Here is a 10,688-nt window from a genome sequence, read left to right on the forward strand (position 1 = left end):
TCTTGTATTTTTATCAAATTGTCTCCTTGCTACTCGTTTCACACACCACCAAACTAATTTAATTCAAAAATCTTTTTTTTTAAAAAGAGAATTGTAGACAATAATTAAAAAAGGCTATCAATTCCTTAGATTCATATAGAAAAGACAATACACTCGACACTTTCCGAGACCAATCTACACCTTGAACACAGAAGATCCAGGTCATAAAAGACGCCCATAGAGAATACATAGTGACTATTAACCATGACAAAGCTTCCATATAAAATGCTGTTTTGTTTCAGAATGAGCCAAAGATATACTAAAGAGGCCCACATCTTTTTTCATCCTGAGAGAACATATAAAATGAACTACAATTTTACTATTATTTTTGTCTCTTCCTGCCGTACTAAGAGTAAAGTAATCACGAAAAGGTCTGGAGTTAAATCATATGAGAATCACACGGTATCTGTAAGCAATTGCTAGGCTCTAAAATTTTATATAGTTGAGGAAATAAATGTGGTAGGAAAGATATATATATATAAAATCTATATGAAATTAGATAATAATTCAAAAGTCTGCGTGCAATCATCCCTTCAAAGCAAATCACTTACGTTAGAAATTATGCAGCATAATGGCGAACCATTTACCAGCAATGCAAATGTTTGCAATAAGCTAAACTACCAGCAAAATGGCATGCTGCAAATTTCGTAAGAGTATTAACAAAGCATAATAGTTTATGGTGGCTTCTGGTCAAATGGTCTTCCTGAGGAAATAAGTGCAGATCCTACAAAAATTTGTCCAGCGGAATAAAATATCTTCCCAAAAAATTACATAAAGATTCAGCTTCCCATCAAAGGGACAGGTTAAACAAATGACTAGGCCTCAGATCTACGTCTGTTGATCTCCTCTTCTCCTACCGAGCAGCTTGTGCTGCTTGTGCAGGCTCTACAATGTTCTTCGCCAACATGTAGGTCCGCATGTTAAGATTCTTCAGGCTTTCAATGATCTGTTCATGCCTGGCAAAACAAACCACGGGAAATAAAAGAAACTTATAAGAGCAGTTCCAATTCCAAAAAGGATAGCAAAGTAGCATATTTGGAATAAGAACTTTCTACATAAGCTAATTGCCACCAGCTGCAGTATAATCGATAACTGTAATTCGACGATTTAGCACTATATGGTAACATCGTAGCGTCAATCAGATCAGGAATATATTAGCACAGAATATTCCACAAAGGGCAACAAGCTGTAGTGATAATGCCATAAGTACTTACACATTGATACGATTGGTACCCATAATGAGAGTCCCGGATGCTGAATCTATTTTTGCTTCAAGCTTTGAACTTCGAACAAGGTTCATTATCCACATCTCGGCCTCATCATAATTCATGTTCAGCTTTTCCGCAAGCATGCTGTGACAAGACATCAGAATGAACATGAGCATTAATTTATCAAACAAACTGTATCACTCTAAAAGAATATACCGTGGCAAAACTCAAAAAATATGTGAAGTATTCATAAAGAGGACAAGTCGCAAGAGGCCGCGAATCGCATGAAAGACAGTTTTGCAAATCTGCTATCAAGGTTTTAAACCTTATTATCAGGAGAGAAGAGAAAAGTCTTGCATTATGCAGAAATAGACCTCAACTAAATCAGTATGGACGATCTGGGAGAAGGCAGAGATAAAATTGTATTTCAAGGTAGTGCCCTCAAAGCATGATATCTACTCCTATTTTTTAAAAAGACCTTCAACCGAAGTATAGCATGAAGCACAATAAAACAGTTTTCTGCAATAAAGAAAGGTAACTAACTATTTTGCTTGTTAACACCCATAACTGTTCTTCTAAAAGATGAATATGTATCTATGATAAGTAACTTCAGAAACGCAAGCCAACAAAGGATAGCCTAAGAGAAGGTCATGCGGTAACTAGAAAAGGTGGGGATAACTAAAATTAGAGCATGTTCAGTGTGAAATTTGTGAAAAACCTACAGAGTCCAATTTAAGTTCACATAAAACAGAATAAAGAAAAAGGCCAACCTGATATCAATACATTGATGTATACGGCAGTAAGTTTCGAAAATGAACAGACGGGCATTTTCAAGAAATTCATCTCTCATAGGTACAGTGGAGAAGTTACTGTCCTCAACATGCTTTCCAAGGAATGGATCATTTAATATTACCTGCCAAACAAGTAGGTTTCTAAGAATCAGATAATAAAAATGATACCATCTATATAACATGTGAACTACATCTGGAAAGGATAATGGCAGCCATCAAGACATATATATAGCACAAGCCTGATACAACAAACTCATAAAGAAAGTTAAAACTTAATTAAGCTTGACTAGATGTAACTAGATGTATTATAATAGGTACAGAGCATGTGGTTTGCAGAATCCTACGAGTACACAAGAAACATTGTCGCATTCATTCTACTAAAATCCTTGCATCTTAATCTCATTCACCTCATTAAATTAGCTTTCACTTAGAATTCGTATTTCCCTTTAGAATAGTAAAAGTGTAAAACATACAAGTATGATCAACATCTGACTCTGCCAGACACTGTCTAAATTGCTGCCAAACAATGCAGGGACAACTTGCTCAGACCGAACCAGATAAAACCCCACTAATAATTAAAATTCCAAGTCATAGTGGATCGACCTCGACTTGAAGTAGATTGATCTAGCACTTGGTGCCCTTAATGCTGACTATTGTTGCATGTTGATATTTATTTCTTATTGTCATTTAATATTTAACGAACCCAATGTAAAAGAATGGATTCATAGAACTTTATAGCAATTGTAAGGGTTATAACCAATAAGGAACATAAGTACTTGGTTAATGATGCCTTGCCTTTTCCAATATCCTTGTCTCTATATCATAAAGGAACATAATGATAGGCACTAAAAATAATGAACTCAATAAACAGATTAAATATCACCTCAATTAATTAGTAACAACTATCAGTAACCTGAAATTAGAAAAGCACTGGGAAATGCTTAGCCACAAGTTTACCAAATGGGATCAGCAACTAACATGAAACTTCATTAAATAAAAGCCCTAACTGAGCATGTACATATTTAACCTTGTAAACATAAACAGCACCTTTAGCTATATTTCATCAACATGCTCCTATTAATTGAAATGAAAAAACACCCAACGGGTAACAGTTATGTGCAACTTACTTGCTCACACTCTCTAAGTTTCTGTTGTGCACCTTCAAAGTCATAGTTTACATACAAGCACTCAATGAACTCTGTTATTGGATCCTTATAGCACTGCTGTTCCTGTTGTATAACTTTGATCAACTCCTTAAGCATATTTCTTCTTCTTTTGTTAATAATGACTGCAGTTGCAACATAACGTAGAAGGTGATGTGCATTTGTCTGAATAGCATTCAGGTACCTGAGAAAAGAATGCAAGTAACAAAGGAATTAAAAGGAGGGCCAAAATAAGGTTGAGAAATACGGTTGAGTGATTAGTGCATTGGAAAGCAAAAGCTGACAGATAATTCAAGGCTTCCGCTGTTTATAGTAACAACTAACAAACAACCAATAGTAGTATAAGTGTCATGATGCCTAGTTTATTATTTCCCATAATGACGCTGTAAGCAGGTCATATAAATTGTTCATGTGTCTGCATGTGCATGCATCTCCCAGCATGTGAATATATTAGAAGCATATAATGCAAAAAGTTCCAAATGCAAATAGAGAACAAACCTGTCCTGGAAAAAAAGGTCGATTATCCCATTTCTCCCATTTTCATGGTTAAAGAAGATGAAGAGGCTCCAGTGCATCAGCCATATCCTATTTTGCAGCTGATTTAATGGAGATGCAAAATTCTGTCCATAATATGGTAAAGAAACGGCATCATCAGTCAACAAAACTAAAATCCTATAATTTTGGTATGTGCATAATAGAGAAAAAAATAACAACCTTTGAATCAATTATTTCCTTCAAGCGATTGAGTTCCTCAAGAGCAACATCCCAATTCTGCATCAAAATCTCTGCTGCAAGCTTTCCCCACAATGCACTCAAGCTCCTGTCACTATTAAGACACAATCCACGGTACTGATACAGATAGTCCGCAGCAGCAGAGTAGTTTCCACACTCAAACTGAAATTTTGCATATTGATACAAAGCCTCTATCTGTTCCGCACCAATCTGCTCAGTGAACAAATAACCTTCATCATAAATTTACAACCTTTCTTCGTCTTTTTCCCCCCCAAAAAAAAATCATCACTGATGAACTCAAAAAAGAGTTATCACTAGAAGGATGCATTTTTGAAGTTTAAACTTGCACATTAATTCTTTTCAGGAAAAAGAAAGAAAAGAGAATTCATTACCCAGCTAAAATATGGAACTTTCTTCTATAAAACACAAGAAGAAAAAACAGAAAGGATAAAGCACATAAATTAAAGCAACACATACCTGGAACCGCTCATTAAGCATCTGGATATTATACTGCCGATCTGCCCGCAGCTCATCAACCAGCGCCGAATTCTGCAGGAAAGAGATCAGCGGCGCCGCCGAATCCTCAAGCGACTTCAACCGCGCCACCACGTCCACCCTCCTCTCCACCATATCTATTCCAACACAACAAAACCCAATAAATTCGCATAACAATCTCGATAACATCTCATAAATAGCGGAATCATATCAAAATCAAACCTTGGGGAACGTCCTCGGTGTGGTAGAGGGACTTGTGAATGTCCATGGCGTAGTCGACCATATTGGTCTGGCTGAGGAGATCGATCTTGGCCTTAAGGATCTCGTCGTCGTTGTAGAGCTGCCGCTCCTGGAGGAACTCGAGGAGGGGGAAGACGAGGTGGCGATCGAGGTGAGGAGCGATGCGGGAGGTTAGGTCGTAGGTCGCCATGCTAGGTTAGGGTTTCGCCCTCTCTTGGATGGGGGCGAAAACGGAGACGCTGAGAGGGCTTAAATAGGAGGCGTAAACGAGACGAGCTTGAGTTTTTTTTTTAATTGGATTAATTAGCTGAGCGTGATATACTCAAAGCTAAATAATTAAAACTTATAAATCCTAAAATATAAAATTAATACATATAATAACACAAAAATAATAAATAATTAACATACAAATCTTAATTACTCATGTGCATCCAACTTAGATTACTCTCTATTTATTGTATCGAGCCTAATCGAGCAGAGCTTTAGCCAGCCAATGCTAGCTCGGCTCGGCTCAGTTATTATTTGAGCCTAAATGAGATAGCAATTGAGGTAGGGAGCGACGCCGGAGGTTAGGTCATAACTCGCCATGCTAGGGTTAAGGTTTTGCCCTTTCTCTCGGATGGAGGCAAAACCCCTATTTAAATAGGTGTTAAATGAGCTTAATGGGTTTTATAGCTCGAGTTGGCTCGACTCATTTAGGTTAAAATAAGAGAATATACTTAATCATAAATAAATCCTTAACCATTCATTTGAAGGTGATAGAAGATCCAAGGGCTTCTATTGCTATTAGTCTTTTCTATAGCAGAGGGAGAGGGGATTGGGTTTGGGTTGGACATGGGTTGGATGGATTAGGGCCCAATTTTTTTTTTTGTGCTAGCAAGTCAACCTTTTATCGGAACTGGTCTGATCAAAAGCTTGGCTTAAAATTAATTTTATCTCAATTGATAGTAACTCATCCAATTTTAATTTATCAAGTCATTACATTAATATCCCCGCCCCACATCTCCACTTCTTCTCTCTTCTTTTCCTTACTTTATAACTTGTCGATGTATGAATCTAGACGACTCCTCCCTTCTCGTCTATATCATGCCATGCCCAATCGACAGTCCACTGTCAATCGGATCCAGCTCTATTTTTGTGGAATTTTTTATTTAGGATTCCATATGCTTAGTCAATATTACGGGGCTTTGTGTGGTGTTGATTGTTCTTTTCTTTTGTTAATTGGTGATTTTTGAATCTTTCACCTTCGAAGTTTCATGAAATCGTGCCCTAGATTATTAGATTGTGATGTAATCGTAGACTGACTCGAAGCTCCTTGCTCCCATTAGGACCATATTTTATTTTTTAATTTTTTTTGCCCTTGAACTTGATAATTTATTTTCCATTTGTAGTGTTGCTAATATATGTTAAGTATTGGGGCTTGTGTTAATAAGTCCCATAATAAGGCTTTGCAACATCATGTCCCAAGGGCCTTCAACAACCATCGCCATGTAGGAATATTGATCTAGTCGTAGCTCGCCATGGCTGCTAGGGTTGGGGTTTCACCCTTTATTGGATGGGGTGAAAATGAAGAAGAACAAGTGCAAAGGGGTTAAATAGGGGTGTAAATAAGCTGGACTTAAACGAGTTGGGCTCAGCTCGAGAGTTGGATTTTCTTAGCTCGAGCTCGATTCGAGATGAAAAATCTTAGCTCGGCTCATCTCTAGCTTAACAAGGCTCAAATTGGTTCAATAGCTCAATGTGCTTAATAGGCTGAGCCTAATATACACAATAAAACAAGTTCTAAAAAATATAAATCCTAAAATATAAAATTAGCACATACATTAATACAAAACCAATAATCGAGCCTAATCAAGTCAAGCTCAAGCTGTCAATGCTAGCTCGACTCAACTCATTTAGAGCTCGAGCTGAGCCAACATACTTTTTTGACAATCATAGGTTAAAGAAAGAGAATATACCTAATTGTAGATAAATCACTAATTGTTCATTTGAAGGTGATGGAAGATTTGATTGTTCTTTTTTTTTTTCTGTTAATCAGTGATTTTTAATCTTTCACCTTTGGAGTTTTATGAAACCATGTCTTAGATTATCAGATCGTGATGGAACCGCAGACTGACTCAAAGCTCCTTGCTCCTATCATGACTGTATTTTATTTTTAATTATATTTTTATCCTAAAATATGATACATTATTTTTTATTTGTAGCGTTGTCTAACATCGTAAGTGTTGAGGCATATGTTAATAAGTCTCAAAATAAGGCTTTGCAGCACCATGTCTCGAGAGTCCTTCAACAACCATCGCCGTGTAGGAACATCGATGCTGCAAACCTCCAAGGCCCTTTGCATTAGCTGATTGGTAATAAATAAGTCAATTTGAATTCAAATTTGAATTATTCAACTTGAATTAAAATGAGGTTGAACACAATCATGCTTACTGGATTTTAAATTCAATTGATCTTAAAGAAGAGTGACGGAGTTTCTTCTTCTTCTTTTTTCCGCATAGATCGTTTTAGTTTTTGAGTTTGCAATTTTGTACTTTTCTTTGAAGTGTTGGTTTGGTGATCTAACTTTAGACCAAATTGCAAGCTCTCATCTTTTATTACATCTGATTCCCTCATTATCAATATGTCCATTCGCTCCCTCTCTCTCTCTCTCTATATATAGAGTACTTTAGGAGAGTTCTTACCTAATTCTTATCGTTCATTATGTTAAAAGGTCTAAAATAAAAGTAATGTTCATAATTTAGAAGGTCTAAAATGAATGTAGCACCCGGTGATCTAATTTGCAGTCAAAATTACACCCTACTCTATAACATAGTTGCATGAACTTGACTGCAAAAGTTAAGTTCTTTAGATATAAGAATACTTCGACAATCGAAAAGATTAAGAAGTTTTCTCGATCTATCTCTATAACTCTCATGTCTCATGTAGGCTGAATTCCACTAGTTTTCACCAAATAGTCTTTATCTTCACAAGTTAGCAAATTGTTGTTAGAACCCAAACAACAAAGCCAAATTCCAGATGTTCCAGTAAGAAAACAACCACAGAAATTATATAGTTTATTCCATAATTTTCCTCAAGTAAAAGCATTAGAAACTGAATTATCGCCCCCCAGTAGAAAGCAACAATGCCCACAGAATACAACATTACCACAGAGTTGAGAGAGTATTTGTGCAAATTTGGTACATCTTCAATCACTTACTATCAAACAGCCATCTAATCTTCACGCAATGAGAAACGGCAGAACAGTTAACATGAAGGACTCATAGGTGAACGTCGCTGAACCACTAAACATGGTGTCCTTCTCTTTGAACTTATCTGTTAAGCCCTGCAACAGATTAAAAACCAAAGAAGAAAATGTTAGCTCCCAAATCTAGAATATCTTAAAGCTGAATTGATCAAAAGATATTATGCACATAGTATTCATGTTGATTACCTTAACTGTGAGGCAACATCTGCGCAGAAGTTCAAAAGGAGAGAAAGTTCAAGTCAGTATAGTGGATGGTTAACAATAAACTAAACTCAAGTTGAGGAGAAGAGCTAACGATCTTACTCAATGAAGTTATCATATTCGATGGCCTTATTTTTGCCTCCAGATTTGTCAAATTTGGACACAAGCAGGTCCAGTACTGATGGCGAAACAGCATATCCAAGGCTCATAAGAGCTTCTCGTAGTTCTGATGTATCAATTTTCCCACTGCGATCACGATCAAATCTCTCAAAGATTGCCTGAAAAATGAAACAAGCACGTGAGAAATGAATAGCTTAAGCCCCACAATCAACATAGAAGTAGGAGAACAACTTTATCGTAGAAAAAAGTGAGACAGAGATTTCATACCCTCCAGTTCTGGAGACTGAAAAACACGGAAGTGAATTCCTTTGGTCCTGCAAAGTGTAAGAGAATTAATAAAAATTCTAACAGCTGAAGAGTGCATAGAAGAATCATCATCTTGAATGAATTTCTGGAGAAATATGTGCTTGCAAACAAGAATTAAGTAGATTCATGTCAGAAATATTAAATGGGATCAATTGACAACTATTTAGAGGGTCATTATCAACATGATTTATGTATTGAGCAACTAGCAATGTGATCAAATGGAAAAGTTAAGAGAAATTGATTATTACTAAACTAAAAAAGGACAGGCGTAAAATTGAGCAAGTAAAAAAGAAATATGTGAATAGATCAATGTGGAATAGTATGTGAGAGTGTTTTGAATATTACAATTTCCAAGGTATTTTAGTGATTAATTACTGAAGATCTCTAAACAAAGTTCAAGTTTCAAAAGATCTGGAGATACTACAATATGTGAATATCATGCATCATTTTGTTTAAAGGCGGATTCAGGTGCTCTTTGATCGTTCCTGATCTTAATTAAACCTTACTGAAAACCCAAATTACCAAAGCCAAGCCCACCTAAGCTCCTTATGTCATTGAAGAAATAGTGATGGCATCGACTTTGAGCAGGATAATTATTGATCATCAACTAATCAATTTAAAATATTCTCTCCTTACATTCCCAAACAGTTCAACTCTCAATCCTCTACATCTGCTCCGAAATTAACAAAGCATCGTAAATTTCAACCAAAAATAATGACGATTATAGCGCTGGAATCCTAACAGTATGTCTACCCAAATTTGACAATCAACCACCGTGTAATAGAACATCAGTTACATCACTATGCATGTACATCGTGCTTCAACATGAAGTACTCTAGCGTGAGCGGCAAAGGATATAAGGAGAAAAAAACATAAGCTTTTTGAGACCCTACAAAGTCTCCTTTTTACCTATATATAAGTTTATATAACTACGTAGATATCAAATACCTAGACATGCGCACATAAGAAAAGATTGAAACAAAAAATTCCAGTTTGGAGATATGAACACATTAATAATGGTGCAACAAAAAGAAAAGAAAAGAAGGAAAAGCACAACAAAACTAAGCTAAAACTCACCGATCCTGCGGACGTTGGTGCCGGTGAAGAGGTACATGAGCAAATGCACCGTCCTCAAGCTAAAGCTCTGGTTATACGACGATAGCGCTTGCTGCAACTCCTTGTCATCTATAAGTCCACTCCCGTCGCGATCCGCCGCCTGGAAGCACGCCACCACGTTCGGATCAGTCCCCGGCGGGAACTGCGACGGCACCAGCGCCGCAAATGGGCTCATCGTCCCATAAGGCGCACCCGCCGCAGCCGGCTGATGGCCGCCGTACTGGTAGTAATCGCCTCCTCCTCCGTGCTTCCCCTCTTTCGGCGGCTTCTCCCCGTACGGCGCTGGGGGAGCCGTACCGTACTGGTAGTGATCGCCTCCTCCCCCGTACTTCCCCTCCTTCGGCGGCTTCTCCCCGTACTGCGCTGGTGGAGCCGTACCGTACTGGTATTGATCGCCTCCTCCCCCGTACTTCCCCTCCTTCGGCGGCTTCTCCCCGTATGGCGCCGGGGACCCATACGGCCCCCCGGGAGCATACGGCTGTGGCGCGCCGTACTGGTAGTAGCCGGCGGGGGCGGCGTCGCCGTGGGATTTGCCTTCCTTTGGGGGCTTCTCGCCGTAAGGCGCCGATGGCGGCGCCCCGGGGTAGGTGGGGTATCCGCCGCCGTAGGGGTAGCCGGATCCCGGTGGATAGCCCGCCATGGGAGAAATCAAGATCGAGATGATTCGGAGAATAGAGACTAGCGAGAGAGAGAGAGAGAGAGAGAGAGAGAGAGAGAGAGAGAGAGAAGGAATTTGGGGACGAATTGATCGGTGATTCGGTGTATGCTATTGTATGTTTGGGTTAATATATAGAGACTAAATGGCGGTGAAGGGAATGGCGGTGAAGGGAATGCCAGTGATGTTGGTACTTTATTACTGTAGTGCCATTTCCTTCCGCTGAATTCGAGGTTTCCGTCGCGATCGCGTAATTACCTTCCACGTGGTAAGTTTTTGACAATAGTCTATAATAATATTTATCTAAATAGTTCATCCTTTAATACAAAAGGTTCAGATTTAGACACGTCATATTTTATTCGAATTAAAAATATA

General features: G+C 38.2%; 2 protein-coding genes across 2 annotated transcripts; both read right to left on the reverse strand.

Moving 5' to 3' along the window:
* Positions 1–647: 647 nt before the first annotated feature.
* LOC140771227 (eukaryotic translation initiation factor 3 subunit E) lies at positions 648–4,900 on the reverse strand. Its single transcript, XM_073112677.1, has 8 exons — positions 4,651–4,900; positions 4,411–4,565; positions 3,916–4,143; positions 3,700–3,821; positions 3,166–3,385; positions 2,018–2,160; positions 1,254–1,391; positions 648–995 (listed from the first exon to the last, which is right to left on the reverse strand). The coding sequence occupies exons 1-8, from the start codon at positions 4,856–4,858 to the stop codon at positions 893–895; spliced, it is 1,317 nt and encodes a 438-aa protein (XP_072968778.1). The 5' UTR covers positions 4,859–4,900; the 3' UTR covers positions 648–892.
* A 2,772-nt stretch (positions 4,901–7,672) lies between these two features.
* LOC140770839 (calcium-binding protein CBP-like) lies at positions 7,673–10,413 on the reverse strand. Its single transcript, XM_073112134.1, has 5 exons — positions 9,620–10,413; positions 8,504–8,550; positions 8,219–8,394; positions 8,102–8,120; positions 7,673–7,993 (listed from the first exon to the last, which is right to left on the reverse strand). The coding sequence occupies exons 1-5, from the start codon at positions 10,296–10,298 to the stop codon at positions 7,889–7,891; spliced, it is 1,026 nt and encodes a 341-aa protein (XP_072968235.1). The 5' UTR covers positions 10,299–10,413; the 3' UTR covers positions 7,673–7,888.
* Between the last annotated feature and the right edge of the window lie 275 nt (positions 10,414–10,688).

This window comes from Typha angustifolia, chromosome 11 (assembly GCF_048772165.1).
Source record: "Typha angustifolia cultivar Huaian chromosome 11, ASM4877216v1, whole genome shotgun sequence".
Lineage (NCBI taxonomy): Eukaryota > Viridiplantae > Streptophyta > Magnoliopsida > Poales > Typhaceae > Typha > Typha angustifolia.